The sequence below is a fragment of the Toxoplasma gondii genome, chromosome IX, assembly GCF_000006565.2.
Source record: "Toxoplasma gondii ME49 chromosome IX, whole genome shotgun sequence".
In the NCBI taxonomy this organism is placed as follows: domain Eukaryota; phylum Apicomplexa; class Conoidasida; order Eucoccidiorida; family Sarcocystidae; genus Toxoplasma; species Toxoplasma gondii.
The window spans coordinates 1,689,804-1,706,348 of record NC_031477.1 but is presented as its reverse complement, the minus strand read 5'-3'; the positions used below and the strand labels follow the sequence as shown (position 1 = coordinate 1,706,348).

The following is a 16,545-nucleotide window of genomic DNA, read 5'->3' as shown; positions in this document are numbered from 1 at the left end:
CCCACGGAAGTGAAATAACCCAAGACAAACATTTTGCGTTGTCCGTTGGTCCTCGGTTTCCATCTGGCAGCGTTGACTATCAGGCTGAGTCGTCGAAATGACACGCTTTTGCACTAACCTAAACATCGAAAAGCGACTCGCAAAAAACGATGGTGTACGTATTTGCATCAAGACCGGTCTTGCTATGAATCTACAGGTCAGGTTAAGAACCTTGTTCCCGTTTCGCACACAAATTCGACTGCACTTTGGGTGGGGCAGGGGGGCCCGATAGGCCGATCCCATGTGTGGGGACAAAGGAGTTACCGATTAGGCGCGGAAGGTGTTAAACAGAGGATGCGAGATGAAGGAAGGGTGGAGTTTCGCTTGTACGCAGAGTGTGGAGCGTTGTTTCACAAAGAAAGCTGGCTTGACGAAGGAACACTTGGGTCCCGAAATCAAGTGGTGACTGCAACAGTTGGTACCCCAGTGTTGGAAATAGAATATGCATGCACTGGCTCGCACGCCCCTCTCTGCTTCACGTATACGTTTTCACAGTTGCTTCCAACTTGTGTCAGCTGGGTGGAACAGCGATGTTCAGCTTCCGTACCCGGCCACTATAAGCCAACGTTCTCTAGGGAGTCACTTGCCGGATGTCGAAACGAAATCTTTGGTGAAACTGCTTGTGCGAGCTGTTCCTCTACATTGGTTCGTTTGGTTCAGGGCTTCGATGTTGTCGTCAGCGCCAGGAAGAAGGATTGTCTTTTACTGCCAAGAACAAAACATCAGAGACGTTTCTGCCGGCTTCAGTCGGCAGTAATTTGCCGGGAGTCTGCATGCTTGAGAGGTTGAACATGCCGACGAAATCGTCTCGTGGAAAACGCAGCCTGACTTCGGCGAACACATCCCGTGCCATGCTGTTGAGAATTTCACCATTCTGATTCAAAGCGTATCACACCCCCATTGTTTTTCCACTTCTTCCTCAATTTCAATCTATGATTCTTACGGATTCCGACCGCTCCACGCCCCAAAATTGAGGCTGTTTGAAACAGGCTTTTGGGAACGGTTAGAGTCTTCAAGATGAAGTTGTAACTCTCGGACGCGTTGACGGCAACAACTGATATTGGTGTGGTGTTAGCCTCGAAGAAAGTGGCGCAAGGACGCCAGGGACTTGAAAGACCAGTCCTCGTGTGTATGTCTGAGTAACACTGCAATGCCGCTCTAGCAAAATGCAGAGCCTTACCATTTTCCTTTCCCACCTCGAGCAGCTCATGAAAATATCCCACTTCGTTAGTGCTAGTGCCTCAACTTTTCGCGCCGCCTCCTGGCGATTCGAGTAACCCATGTTACTACAACCGACCGTCCTTGCAGTTCCTGTTGGCTAACGCAAGCGTATCGTACGCGTTTCTAGAGCCAGAAGCACCACTTCAAAAGAGCAGGCACCTGAATTGCTTCCTCATACACGCTTAACTTTTGCTTCGGTGGTACTCGCCATGGAAAAAGGCCGAGCAACGAGTTACAACCGGTCGGACGACGCCTCACAGACGTCACGGTCACCTCCGGCGTCCTCAGATCCACCCGGAGCACAAACAACGAACGGTGGTACAGCCGTTTCTTCTGGCCACGGCAAAGAGGTTGAAGAAGAGGCGAACACCGGGCCACAAGCCGTCAGTTTGGTGTATCGTCACATCTTCGGCGCAACTGCAGAGGTCAAGAATGCTGTCCATTTCGTTGAACAAGCGGTAGTTGCCTATCCAGCTGGTCACCACGTTGTCCTTTACTCCACTGAAACGAGAACGCAGAAGTTCTTCCCTGGATCTGACGAATCCTTAGGTTGCACCTGTCTAGCGATGAGCCCGAATAGGCGGTACGGTAGCATGATCTCAAGGAACCACACCTACAAGAGACGTCACTTTAGAAATTGAACACGTTCCCATGACGCAGTGTCCTCTCTCTTATCCATGTCGCCTGAATCGGCTGCTCAAGCGTTGTCATGTACCCAGACCATTTTGGTTGTCTTAATGTCAACTAGGACCACCTGCAGTACTTCTTGAAATATTCCTCCTGTTTTACACTGTAAAGGCGCAAACAGAGAATTCCTCTGGGAACTCCTACAAAGTGGAATCGTAGCTGCAAACGCTTATATTGGTACCCACCATGAACTCTTCAGAAGCAACTGAGGAAAGAAAGGCACCTGATATTTGCCGTCGTTGTCAACATGCGAATTGCTTTCTCCGGTACATGCTGGTCATAATGTGAACAATGCCAGCTCGTACTTCTGTGGTTTGCCCGTGGGCGCCTGAACTTCTTTTACAAGAAAAGCAGGCCATCGAAGCATTCGCCTGAGCATCTTTCTTGACCAGAGTCTTTTTATGGAAGGAATCATTCAATTGTATTGTGCGTTTTCAGGTTCTTGGCAGTCGGCGAGAGGTGCGCGCAGAGAGCCTTGGTGACGATTCACGATTTATTGACAAATAAGAGAAAGAAGTCGTTAGCTTTCGTCGACTGCCTCTCCAACAACTTTGTCAGCCTTGCATTTTCTACCGACACCAAAATGCTATTAGCCCTTGGAGGCCCACCTGACTGGTGTCTTGTATACTGGGCGTGGGAGAAACCGAAAGTCGTCGCCTCCTACAAGGTAATTGGAAACGTGGTCATGCCTTTCTATTGGGCAGTACCACGTGGATGCGTTAAGGTAGCCATACTGGTTTTAAAACATGGATGATGTGGGTAATTTATACGACTTCGCAATGTCCGTGGTAGTACATCACACGCTGAGCAACGCTCTGGTTTTACCTGAAGTGGTTCTTCCCATACGACCGACATGAATTGGGTGCGCAGTTGCATAACCCTTGTGAGGTAACCCGGTAAGAAAATAAATTAAAACAAACGGGATTAGCAAGTGTTTGCTTCTTTTCTCTTATGCCATGCAGTTTAATAACCCTTCACAAATCCGTTATTGCGACTGCTCTTTCAATCCACTCGACTCAAACGTGGTTTGCATGATTGGCGACGGAGTGAGTCGTTTGATGAAGGTCCAGGAAGGGAGTTTCCGCCCAATACAGAACCACCTACTGAAGCGAGAAGGGCAAGGCTATTCATGCCATGCTTGGCTGGCCGACGGAAACATCGTAGCCGGCACGGAAGCAGGTACTCTAGCAGGCGTTCGTGCAGAGTAGTACCACACTCACCAGATGCGCATCAGAGATATATATGTATATATATTAACAAAAGCAAATGAAAACGTCTTACATCTTCAAGCCTTTGAATGCAACAAACTCATGCGTATATATGTGTATATACATATGGATACGTATAGTCATATCCACTTCACAGTCCCCATTGCGAAGACTCCGGCAGAACAATCTACCGTTTGTGGCGGACACGAACGACCTTTGTGACAGTGGTTGATAGTTTGTTCATCACCACGGTCTCGAGCGTCTCGCCGAATGTGGCTGGCCCTCTTGCTCAAAGGATGTCAAAGAACGGACTTAATATAACTACAGCGTTGGTGTATAAGTAATATCTACCGCGTGTCTGCAGGTGAACTGGTTCTTTTCGACAATGGAGGAGACTTCAAAGGCTCCCTGACGTGTGCACCGGGCTCCACGCGTTCAGTTCTCTGTATCGTTGCAACCAGCAGGGGATTCATTTGCGGGGGCGAAGATGCCACGCTGCACATGTATGAAAAGACCGACGATGACCAGTACAAAGCATTGATGGAACTGAGAGTCGAACGCCAGAACCCAGGTAACGCTTGCCTTCTCTCTGAATAATTAAACATGACTCCGTGCCTCCAGACAAAGGTGATATCCCTGCAACGAGAGGCAGAAAGGCTTTTTGCTTCTCCATACCGACACCTGAGTTGAACTGTAGAGGCAGGGCACAACTTTCCCGAAACGTACTTTGCTACGGCGGTTCGGAAGCAGGGCGATGCTGCTGTTTCCAATACTTGTACGGGAGTTAGTCTAAATGACTGAAAAACGTTTGGGTTGGCAGACAGCCTGTCTTTCTCTGATGCACATAGGTGTTCGAGTGACGAGTATCTCTCTCTCGCCGCATGAAGACTCACTTTGTGTATGCCTCTCAAATTCCCAACTGTTCCAAATGTCCACCAAGTTCCCGAGAAAAAAGGGCGGCGATGAGAGCCAAGGGCTCACATACCTTCACACGCCGTTCCACAAGGGTCCCATTCTCGGTAAGGCGTCGAGGGCGTTGCTACGGATTGTCGATTGCACGCATCTGGGAGGAAAACGAAACTGTTGAATTTTCTCCCACGAAGACGGCCACTCACAAAATTCAGCAGCGGCGTCCTCTGAGATAAGCAGAATGATGGTGCCATGACACAAAGAGGACCCACACGCATCGAAAACCGATGTTCAATTTTCCCCCGTTGCCTGAAAGAAGCTGCGAGGAACCCCGTGTTCGCGATCTCAACATGGATTTCGCTTTAGCCTCGAATGTTCAGATCGTTCCGGCGAATGTCGCTTCGTTTTCTGTTGCCGTCCATGCCAAGACAAGAAGTTTTCCACACCCAGTTTTCAGCAAATGTCGGGTTTTCTCCCAGGATTGGATGTCTGTGAGCTAAAGCCGCTGATTGTCACGTGCGGAGAAGACAAATCGATCCGAGTGTGGAATTTTATCGAAAACACGATGGAGCTCTGCAAGTGCTACTCCGAAGAGGTGTACAGCGTCGCATTTCACCCATCTGGCTTCCACATTCTCGCAGGGTTTTCTGATAAACTCCGGTATGGCCACGTCCGAACTCAATCAGACAGAATGGACATTGATACTTTCGTAAACAGGGACACCTACATGGGAGGAAAGCTTGCATGGACGGCTGTTGATGACATTGGAAGCGTGTTTAAAAGTGCTTACATGGATATCCTTGCCTCTCTACCCAGGCCCACATCTATCACTCAAGTCGCACGCATTGCGTGGGCACGAAGTAACAAGTGTCGAGGAGAGAAAGGAGTATGAGGCCAGCAAAAGATGCGTGAAAGTTTTTCTACTGAGCCCTCTGACTCTTATTGTCAACAGGAAGACTCACTGATAGACTGAATGTCCTCGAAACCGTGTCGACACAATAGAACTTTGGATTCGGTAAACAAAGGCGTTCAAGATCTAAACCAGCAGTCCAGGTCGGAGTAAATGCTTCCCAACAAACGCCTTTTTAAAAAGCCAGTTGAACGGTTTCCGCCCTTTTCTGATCAGGTTCATGAACTTATTGCTCGACGACCTAACCACTATGAGAGAGTTCGTCATCAAAGGCTGCCGTGAATGCCGCTTCTCAAATGGAGGCCACCTCTTTGCCGCCGTTCATTCCAACTTGATTCAAGTCTACGAGACGTATACGTGCCGCTCTGTAGTTACGTTGCGAGGTCATAACTCGAAAGTGCGGTCACTCTGTTGGTCGCCTGACGACTCCATTCTCGTCTCCACAGGCATGGACGGAGCTGTCTACGAGTTTTCGATCATAAAGGTGAAGAAGCAACGCCACAACCATGGCAGCCATGACTGCTTATCCAGATCAGTGCATGCGGTCAATTTCTAGAATTCCACGGGCGCCCTTCCACTAAGCGTCTAGACGTTACACGCCTTATCTACCTGCCTATTTTGAGTGTACGTATGTAAGGTCTGGGTGGTTGCAGAAGCACCAGTGTTTCTCTGAGATTGTTATCACACTGAGGACCCTTCAGGGGCAAAAGGGAAACAGCGTTCACGATTTGTGGACCCTGAACAACCGATGGAATCATGTTCCAAAGGAATGGATAGTTCTCGGCAGGAAAGCATTTGTTGAGAGCCGCGCCAAAGGAATTTCCGTGACCCAGGATTAATTTTTGCCTTCGTGTGGTCTGTTTTCGCAGGAGGGCCTCCGCCTCTCTGACTGGGTATACAAAGGCATAAACTTCAGTAGCGCCGTCGTGTATCGTGGTGACGAGGAGAACTTCAATACTGTATTTGTTGTAGGATCGGACAACTCTTTGAAGGAGGTTTCGAATTCTCAGTTGGTGAACACGTACGATGCCGGGAGCACCTTGTCTTCTCTCGCGTTGCCAAGAACGACCCGAGCGCTGTTCGCTGGAACAGCAGACGCTGGAGCACCTGGACAGCTCCGAAGTTATGCCTTTCCACTTACAGGAGAATATCTTCGATATCCATGCCATGGTGGTACGCCGAGATTCATGCCTAAATCGGAGTTCGGCGGCTTCGGGTCTCTCTCTGTCCGTTGCCGACACGGCAGAGAAAATGACGAAACACATCTCTTTTCCGTGACACGAGTCCCGTCTTCTGAGTTCCATAGCCACGTTTACCCTGGCGGAAAACGAGAAGTTTCACTGGGGCGAAGATCTCACGTGCATGTACCGTGGCAGAAACGCTAGACGAGACGCGTTTATGCTTATATCCTTTGCCTCACCAGTGGCCCCGCTGCAACGGATGACTGTAAAAAGTAAGATTAGACGTCCGGATTCGTTACGCGTTCTTTCGTTCTTTCCAGAACTGCCGTGACCACTCCGACACCAAGGCCTCGCGCACGTCAGTCCGTACTTGGGTGCGTTTCGAAATGAGTTTTTTCTGTGTCCACCGTTGCTGCTGCCTGTGGGCCTGTTTCAGGACCTGTTCAGCGAATTTGTGTTTCCAAGGACGGAAGCTTTGTGATTTCGTGCGGAATGGACGGCACACTTTGCATTTGCGCAATTGTGGACAAAGAGAAGGCAGTCGACGACGAAGAAGAATTGACCGCGAGCACGGTCTACACAGACGAAGTTCTTGTGACGCGCACTCAAGTACGTGAACGCAAAGCCCAAATGACTGAGCTCGAGCGCCAAGTTGAGGATCTGACGAATCAAATGGACTTCCAACTCCGTAATCGAGAAACGCAACACAAAGAGCAACTGCTGCAACTCGAGGAACGCTACAACCACGAACTCGAGCTGGAAAGGTCAGACACCGGACGTGACACGTGTCTGTAGAGCGGAGTCCAGATAAGGGACTGTACTGAGAAACGGGGAGTCGAGGAGCAGTCCTCGGTTTCTGTTTTATTCGCTACCACATCTCTCAAACTCCTGGGTGTGTTTGAATGGTTCTGACGCCAGAATCTGTTGATTGTCTTTTCGCGTGACAGGGATTTTCTCTGTTGTGACATCGTCCCTTGTTTCTGGATTCGGTGTGGCGCTCGTCGGGTAGTGAATACCACTCCTTCGTAACCTGTCTGGGGCACTCGCCAATTCAAATGCCTCTGAAGGTTGAAAAGCTATCTGTTTTTGAAACCCACTGGAGGTGTTGCGTGCGTGCCCGGTGTAGTCTGCCGTGGAACCCGCTTCTAGTACTCAACGTCTAGCTGCTCTGCGAGACTCACACGAGCTTCATTTTGATTTTTTCCAGGAAGAAGTACGACATACTCCGTGAAGAGAAGCAAGAGCAAGAGCAGGAGTTCATTGACCAGGAGCGCGCCCGTGAAGACAAGCACGCAGCGACCGTTCAGCAGATGGAGACGAATTTCCAAAATAAAATGACAATCGAAGTCGCAAGGTACCACAAAGTGCAAAGCGAGCGAGAACGCGATAATGCCGAGTGGGAAGCGCGCCTCAAACAAGTCACAGACGAGTTCTCCGCCAAGCTTGCCCGTAAGCCGTTTTCCTCTTTCTCTTACCGCTCTCAAAAGTCAGCACCAGGATTCAGTTTTTAGGTGATGTAACAGCGTCTGCTGCCCACCCCAGAGGAGGCAGACGGATGTTAAAACAAAGACGGTCCATTTTTCTATCAGAAAAATCTGCAGTCTTGCGAAGGTTTCAGGAGGTGTTCTAGACACACGCACCACCTACCATAGTGCCATAACTTCGGGTACTGCGGCTTTCAAATACACTCCGTTCCACATACAGACGTAGAGCAAAGACACGATTGCCCCAACAACTCGGGCGCGATGTGTTTGTGTTGAACGCTTTCCAAAAATCCCTTTCTACTGGTGTTCTCCCAAGAAGGACAGAAATCCCAGTTTTCTTCAGTGGCGTTTACTCGTTACCTCCATGTGACTCTTCGTCGGGGGTGCACACTTAGGGTACACTCACCGATTCGTGAGTCGTTTGCGCAAACCGAGAATTACAAGCACGGTCACAAAATGATTCCGTTCTCGCTTTCTGCGTGAATTAGTGCTGCTGTGTGTTTCTTCTCTGCCAGTTTATCGCTTCCGGCTTCAAGTTCCGTCTGTACAACCCGTACGCTGAGGAAAGGGAACGACGCTAATTGCCCTTCGCCACCAGTGTTGTTGTTTCGACGGTGTTTGATTACAGTTTCCCTTGTGGTTGTTTGGCCGCTCTAAACGTGTGCGCGTTCTCGGGAACTGTTTCGTCTTTATAGAGATGACGGTGGAGTTCGAGTCCTCCAAGAAAGCCTCACGTGACGAACTCGCGAGTCTCCGCGAACAGCAGGAACTGGCCTTCAAAACTCATCAAGAGCTGCTGAGGCAAATTGAGGAAGATGCCGACAGGTACGAATGTGTCAGCTGTTCGCGTTTAGATCCTTATTCCACACGCATATGCCTCGAAAATGAAGACTTCGTCTGGCTGAAAACTTGAGCGTGCTCGGCCGGAAGCTGAAGGCGGCAAAGGTCAACGTGCGCATTCAGAACGGTTCAGGAGAAACTACAGATCTACGTTTCTGCCTAAAACAAGTAGCTAAGGCGCGTTTACGATTCGGCCGGATATGGGTAAATTTGTGTGTCCTCATGTTTTTCTTTCGTTGACCTTCAAACTACAGAGAAATTGAGGAGCTGAAAGAGGCGTACGAAGAGAAACTCGCCCAGGAAAACGCAGAAAAAGTTCGTCTGCGTGGACAGACGGGCATCCACCGAAAACGCCACGAAGATCTGAAGGAGCAAGCGGAGCTTCTCAAGGAAGAATTGAAACATAAAGAGGAAGCGTCGCAGAGATACCGAACCGTAAGCCAATACCAGACATCCAAGAATAGGCGAGAGAACCGGCACCTTCACAGACGTTTGTGGGATTCCTTGAAAGCAATTCACTGCGCATCAATCAGCTTTGAGGAATGGAATCCCGCGCATTTTTGCAGTTGCGTTCGTTCCATCTCGAGCACCTTTTCCCCAACGTAGACATCCGGGCAAATGAGACAATATCAGGATAGGTTTACAAACCTCTCGGGGTCGCTGTAGTGTATCGCAAGCTTCGCGGAAATGTAGAGATCCGGCGGGTTTTCCACGTTTTCTTTCAGGTAGGAAACAATTGAGAGCCTTCAAAAGTTGTTCCTTACCTTCACTGTCGACTGACCTTTGCTTAGTTCCTCAGCTCGACGCAAACATCGGGCTATTTGTCGAAAAATACTCGTCTCTCTCAACCTCTATGGGGTATTTGGACTGTGGTGTGCCTCCCCTACCTCTGGACTGTCATGATGCAGCAGCCGTTTGCATGTGACGGCGGCGGAGGCTATGCTTTACCACTACAGTAGTCTTGGCAGTGTGAGGATGACGTACAACAGACTTTCTCCTTGTTCCAGCACCTAGTTTTAGTCTGCTCTTTCCAGTTGTTAGAGGAATGCCCGCTACGTTTACCTCCACAGCGTTGTGCCAGGGAGGATCTGACGAGACCCTCGTTAGTCTTGTTACATGCTATGGCTTGGTGTTCAGTTGGGTTCACGTGTACAGCATTTGCCATCTTAAAACTGTGCTCTACACCAGGATATCGACAAGCTGTTGACAGACCGGGAGATGGTGCTGAAGGAGATTCAGGAGCGCGACCGGACGATAGGCGACAAGGAGCAGCGCGTGTACGAGTTGAAAAAGCAGAATCAGGAACTGGAGAAGTTTAAGTTTGTGTTGGGCCACAAGATTCGCGAGTTGAAGGCGATGATCGATCCAAAGGACAAAACGATTGCGGACATGCAGCGGCAGATCCAGGCGATGGACGCAGAGCTCGTGGACTACCACCGCCAGAACAAGTTATCGAGTCTGGAGTTAGGCCAGCTGAAGTTGAAACAACGTGCACTGCAGGACGAAATCGTGGACCGACGGCAGCAGCTTGCTACAGCGGAGAACCAGATGAAACGCATGAAGAACGACTTGTACGAGTGCGTGCAACACATTCAGGACCCGAAGAAACTGAAGGACGCGATCACGCGTCTGTACCGAAAGTACATCACCAACGAACTCGCGAAGGACGACGTGGATTTTGACATTCTGAAGGAGCAGAACCGACAGCGGGACTATTTGGAGAAGTCGGTCGAGTCTCTCAAGCGCCGTCTCGCCAAGGACTCGGAAGTTCACCGCCAAGACAACATCAAAATTATGCAAGAGAACGCGTCATTGATTTGTGAAATAAACGACCTCCGGAGGGAAGTCAACCTGCTCCGCTTGGAGCGACAAGAATCCCGGGTCCAAGGTGCCTCCCAAAACAGTTTGAATTCCCGAAAGAAGGTGGAGAAAGACAGCGGTCCCGAGTTGCCACGCAAAACCCCCCTGAATACCCATGAGGAACTCGCGAAAACCGTCGAAACGCAGAGAAAGCAAATCGAGGTCTTGACCGCGCAAATCGACACCCTCCAACACAAGTTAAATCAGAAAGGCAGCCGGTTCCAAAAACCGGCGAGTCGCCTACCACGGCGTGCCTCGAAGACCGAAGAAGCCAAAATCCCGAACAACTCTCAGGCGGTCCCCAAAAAGCCAGCAGGGAGCGACAGACACATTGCACAAAAGCCCTTCAGACAGGCGACAAATACTTCCAGCTCTGAAGACGCAAAGACGGGGCATGCAACTCCTCCTAATACACAGAGGCTCTCAGCGAAAACTGAGAAGTCGAACGAGAGAAACGACGTGGCGGGCTTGGCATCTCCTAGCCTTACCCTTGACGTGCAGGGACAGGAAGAAGAGACAAACGAATTCGCACCGGTCGAGATGGGAGTTGCAGAAATCAATCGAGCAGAAACTGGGGAAGCGGGAGAAGAGATGGGAGACAAAGCAGACGAGGCAGAAATGCAGAACCGGAGAGAACCGGAAGAACTCGACCTGAAGGAAAGATACGGAGACTGCCGAGAGTCGGCGTGCACGGATGAGGAGCAGCAGCCGGAGGTGTCTGACCATGTCGAAGTCCAAAACGCCAGACCAGAGGAGACGGAAGAAGGGGACGAGTACTCGAAAGAGGAACGTGGTGACGAACTGGAAGAGATAGAGTGAAAGGCGCGGGAAGCCTCGCTCAAGTCTTTTGTCGGAGGAAACGCGATTTGTCTCATGTGACAGTGATGACAGACGTCCAAAACGCCTGCCGGACGCTTTTCGTTTCCACCCTATTTTTTCTTTTTACCTCCACTACCCAACGCAGCTCGTGATTGCTCTCGCATTTTTGCTATTTCGATTTCGCTCTGGCAACACCTCCAGCGCCAACGGCTCTGTGTCAGCTTGCCTAGGCTCTCTTGATTTCCTCGAACAGAATTACGGGGATGCATTTCGCTCCCATAAATCTGGAACGAGATGACACTAAACCGTCCATTTGGTGAGGCAAAAATGCCAGTTTGCTTTGCGAGGAGTGTCTCGCGTGCCTGTGCCATCATTAGCGTTTGAAGAGGAAGTCTAGAATTGTGGAGTTCGACCGAAAACCTCCCCGGGCGGTTGACCGAACGCGACGACAAGTTTCCAGAATGCAACGCGGCAGCCCTGCTGACAGCGGGCACGCGACCAGCCTTTTATCCTTATGGAGACCTTTGATGTTCCTCGCAAAGTTTTTCAAAGAGGAACACGGAAGAATCGCGGAAAGAACATTGGACGGGCAAGCCTCAGCATCGAGGATGTGAATGAGATACGGAAGTGTGGGGCACTCTAAACTGGAAAAAGAGAAGGACATGGGGAAAGGAATCCACGGGAACGTTTCTTGCATGCCCTCCAACACGACGGTCGAGCTTCGTACCTTGCGTAGAATGAAAAATACAGAAAACCCGCACAAAGGCGACTTTTCAAAAAAGCCCAAGTCGCCTCCTCGCGCTCTCCACGCGCCCTCGTTTCAAACGGTCCCCGGACTGAGGCAAGGAGACACCCGTTCGTCCTCGGTCCTCTCCACGTCAGTTTCCTCTCTGTCGTACGCTATTTTCCGGAGAGGAAACTTCGGTAGAAGTGACAACCAGAGACAGATGCCACACACTCGCTTGCAGGGCGTACAACAGCTCTTCCCCACCGGTTGAGCTTGCTATTCTATCCTTCTACACGAAACTCCAGCAAATGCCGACGCAACCTACGTCCGGGGTGAGTTCAGTGCATGCGCGGTCAACGGCGAAGTCAACGTAAGTGGTGGAATAACTGTCGCGGTCGACAGCCGAACGCGTGCCAGCCCCCTGTCTGCAAACGTGTACCGCTACACCCTCTCGGTGATTTGCTGCAGTGCTTCTTGTTCGCTCCGGAAACGAAACATCCGGCGCGTCGGGTTCTCATAATTGGCACTGAAGCGAAACGAATTCGACAGAAATTCAGACTGGAGAGCCGGGAAACTGTGTGAGGGAGGCGTGCAGAACTCGAGGAAAGAAACACGAGAAAGCGAAGTGCCTCTCTCCACCCCCGAATTCCTCCCGCGCCTGAAAAACCGCTTCTCTCAATGTCGCGTGGCGGGGACTCCGTAGCGCCGCACGCTCTGTGTTGTGAACTTGAGGCGGCACGACAGTTATTCTACTGCAGTGACGCGAAGCCTGAGCTTCTTTCGCTGGGGAGACATCGCAGCTGCGACACTACACTGGCGACGATGTCTGCCCGGAGTCCCCTGCACGGCGCAAAACGGGTGTCTCTCTCGCTATTTGCACCGCACTCTGTTGAGAGAGAAACCGGGAGAGAGAGATGCGAGAAGAAGTCGGCTGAGCACGCGAAAGAAAAAACGCAAGGTTGCTTGGCTCTCGGTTCACCATACATCTCGTCTACTTGATTCCTCCTTTGACGGGAGACATGTGACGAAATCAAATTATCTCCTTTCACGCAGAGTTAGGGGCGCCCTTTGATACCCCCACCTTCGCAGCTCTCAGCACACGTTCCTTGATTTTGTAGCCTCTCTGAATCACTTGCGCCACTTCTCCCTTAGCCTAAAGAAAAGAAATCAACGCACACTCGTATTCATTCACACGTAGACATCCGTATAATTTATGTGTGTATGCATATACATATATGTATATTTGTATCTAAACAAACCATACAAACGCATACAATATACATATATATATATATATATATATGAGGACGTATAAATGTGCACCAGTATGCTAACAGAAGGAACAGGAAAAGTGTACGCTGCCGGTGTACGTCCTTGCAAGCGTGTACATCCTACCTGACTGCGTTTACGAATCTGCATGCCTCCCACTTAGCTGTACGAGAAGACACGAGAAACGAGAGACACGAAAGAAACGAACGCACTTCTTCCGGCGTCCGTTGGCTCTTTCCTTTCGTCGGACTCCAGAAAGGCAGAGCAACGCCGCGCCAAGGAAGAGGAGTCTTCGAGAGGCTTTCTGTCTTCTTAAAGTGGGAACAAGTGTAAAGATTGCCTTCGCGAACACTGTTTACCTTTTCCGGGTGCTCCAGCTCGAAAAGCGCTTCGTGCAATGCCGGGTTGAATTTCTCGCCTTCCTGTGAGACACCGGAAAAGAAAAGTGGATTTCATTTGCGACAACACCATCGCGCCCTGTCTCGTAGGTTTCCAAACTCGGAAACGCGGGTCAACACTCTTTAACTTACTACAGCATGTGCTCTCCCCTCTCCCGGTTCTCGCATCTGCCTTCCCTCCGATTTGCACCTAATACATGCATGCTTCATAGAGGTAGAGATAGAGACAGATAGACGTCTATAAGTGTATAGATATGCATACATGTGAAGTGTTTTACACGCAAGTGTCTGCGTGTACAGACATGAAGGAATATACGTATCTGCGTGCATGCGTTTACGAATATACACAGATAAATACATCTGTGCCCTTCGAATTGTGTGTGTATCTGTGAGAGCTGTGCAGAAACTGGACGAAGATGCGCGGACAGTGAGCAGTGGCTCGGCAAAGAAGACAACTGCAACGACGCGGGGACAAGCCGACCCCAGGACAAGAAGCAAGAAGCAGGAGCAGACAACGAAGACTGGCTACAGAAGAGACGACGTTTACAGGATTGTACTGTTCGACGCCGAATCGGTCGAGAGTTTTGTGCAGAAGATTCTCCGTCAGTTTGACGCCGTCGTAAATCTGCTGCAGTCGAGCTTTCAAAGTTGCGACATCTAAATCCCCGTTTTCTTCCGGTCCGATGAGAGCGTCGGTCTGCACTGCCTCTTTCAGAGAATTGGTTGCGTAGGCCATGGCGTCTGCCACCTCCAACATCGCCTTGGCAAAATCCGACACCGCGTAGTCTTTCAGCGACGCCATCTGAAACACAGGAAACGAAATGCTACGCACACAAAATATTCACACCCACATGCCCAGTTCTCTACTCTATAAATCTGTTCATACAAATATATACAAATATATATATATATATATATATCCGCAAATATCTGATTATTTTTATGTACGTACATATATATATATATTATTGCATATATGTAAATACAGAAGTATGTTTCTGCGTATATATGATTGAATATAGGGGTACATTGTGTATAAATGTGCGTCGTCGAAATCCCAACCGATTTTGCAGACAAGCTGCCTAGACACAACGGGGGTCTCTGCACCTGCACTCAGATAACTCGTATAAGGTCTCTTTTGAGGTGTCTCGAATCCAGTTGGGACGCCATTCTGCAGTCAGGGAAACGGGGAGACACAGATGAAGTTCGACAGAACCACAAGGTGCGTTGATGAGACGCGTCTCTGTATACCTCTTTTTGGTGGCGCATGCGGGCATTCTCCATGTCGGCAAAGGCGCGGAGGGCCTTGTCTTGGAGCTCGCGATTTTTCTTCTTCAGGCTCTCGACTTCCTCCACGCACTGGCGGTACTTGTCTTCCAGAGCCTGAAAAAGTGCAAGAAAACAGACAGGTCGCTTCACAATACAAGCAGGAAAACGAAGCTGGGCAGATGGCGAGACGAACCTGTTGGTGTCGTCGGAGATTGAGAAGCTGCAGCTCTTCTGGCGCATGGCGGTGTCTCAGCGGATTCCTCGCCTTCACAGGCTTCTCTCTCCCCTCCTTGGTCTGGTCGCATTTCTCTGTCTTTCTCCGATCTTCTTCTGTCTCCCCGCTCTTCTCCTCCTTCGGAAGTCTTCTCCCTTCCTTCTTCCACCTTCTCCCCAGACTTGCTTCTTCAGATTTCTCCCTGTCCTGACCCTTCTTCACTCTTTTCCGCCTGCCTCCCCCTCCTCGTCTTCCCTTACTATCCCCTTCGTTTCCTGTCTCTCTTTCTTCAGCACTCGCGCGCTTTTTACTCGCCTCCTCCTCCTCGTCGTTCACTGCCTTTCCTCCTTTCTGCTTTCCTCCAGACACTTCGGCGTCCCTCGTCCTCACCGTTTCCATCTCGCCTTCTTCATTCTCCGGTTGCTCGCGGTCTGCGCTCTCTGCTGGACTCCTCTTTCTTCGTTCGCCGCTTCCTTCTTCGTCTTCCATCCTCTCGACTGAAGCGCCACCTCTGCTGCTGTCTCCTTCGGAGACACCACCGCTTTCGGGCGCGGCGTTTGACGGCCCCGCCGAGGCGGTCGAGAGGGCGCGGGCCGCCAGGGCGAGGGGCGAGAAGGGCGCGGCGACCGTGGAGCCCAGAGAGGCGCGGAAAGCCGACGGGGAGCAGAGAGCGGCGCAGAGGTGCTCATGAGAAGCAGAAGAGAGGCAGAGAGACGGCGAGGAAGAAAACCTCTGGGTCTGTCTCGCGAGACGCGCTGCTCTCTCCAGAGAAGAGAAAGACGAAAAGCATTCGCCTCTTCGGCGGACAGCAGACAGGCGAGTTTGGACGCCACGCGCGCCCCGCGAAAGAGAAGAAGAAGCACACGAGAGAGACATGGTGCGTGAGGCGGAGAGACAACGCGCGGAGCCCGACAGAAGGGACAGCTGTGCGACCCGGTTCGTCTTTCGATAGGGAGAAAAAGAAGAGAACTAAAGCGGGAGGAGAAGACCACGCGTTTCGCCACCGCTGCGTTGGGGGCGACGTCAGAAGTCGGAGAATCGACGGAACGCGCAATTCGCTTGCCCCAAGGGAGGGAGGAAACGACTTGATTCGCCTTTGTCAAGGTCGTGGACTGAGGACGCCGAGAGACGGAGACACGCTGGCGTCACGAGGCCGCAAATCCGAGAAACCAGCTTCTTCTCACAGTCAAAATCGAGGAGACTTTTTTCATCTGCAAAAGAAAAGAAGAAAGAAGAAGCGCGCTTCTCTTCTTTCGCCCGACCGAGGCAGCTGTGCAGTCTTGCGAGAGCCCCACAAGTGCAGAAAAAAGAGACGACTTCTCTACACGTGGAAAAGAGGATCGTCCACTGTGGAAAACTCGGCGCTCGCAGAAAGGAAAGTCTTTCTCCTTGGCTGCAGCTTCCTGATGATTCGCGCGCCATGCCGTGGCTTCACAGGGCCAGTGGGGGGGCTTCGAGCCGCGAATCTACATGCACGCTGCAGAGAAAAAATGCGCAGCAGAAGCGACAA

At 50.7% G+C, this 16,545-nt stretch overlaps 2 protein-coding genes across 2 annotated transcripts; one reads left to right on the top strand and one right to left on the bottom strand.

Annotated features, from left to right (window-relative positions):
* Positions 1 to 1,469: 1,469 nt before the first annotated feature.
* TGME49_265205 (WD domain, G-beta repeat-containing protein) lies at positions 1,470 to 11,158 on the top strand (the record flags this gene model as incomplete). Its single annotated transcript, XM_018781394.1, has 13 exons — positions 1,470 to 1,843; positions 2,386 to 2,614; positions 2,910 to 3,126; positions 3,520 to 3,726; positions 4,004 to 4,174; positions 4,544 to 4,724; positions 5,191 to 5,458; positions 5,847 to 6,147; positions 6,592 to 6,919; positions 7,363 to 7,604; positions 8,335 to 8,464; positions 8,734 to 8,914; positions 9,668 to 11,158. 13 exons carry the CDS (start codon positions 1,470 to 1,472, stop codon positions 11,156 to 11,158), a joined length of 4,320 nt encoding a protein of 1,439 aa, XP_018636307.1.
* A 385-nt stretch (positions 11,159 to 11,543) lies between these two features.
* On the bottom strand, positions 11,544 to 16,388 carry TGME49_265220 (co-chaperone GrpE protein). The gene is made up of 5 exons (XM_002368610.2): positions 15,426 to 16,388; positions 14,804 to 14,935; positions 14,100 to 14,354; positions 13,514 to 13,576; positions 11,544 to 13,038 (listed from the first exon to the last, which is right to left on the bottom strand). Exons 1-5 carry the CDS (start codon positions 15,909 to 15,911, stop codon positions 12,931 to 12,933), a joined length of 1,044 nt encoding a protein of 347 aa, XP_002368651.1. The 5' UTR covers positions 15,912 to 16,388; the 3' UTR covers positions 11,544 to 12,930.
* Positions 16,389 to 16,545: the final 157 nt, after the last annotated feature.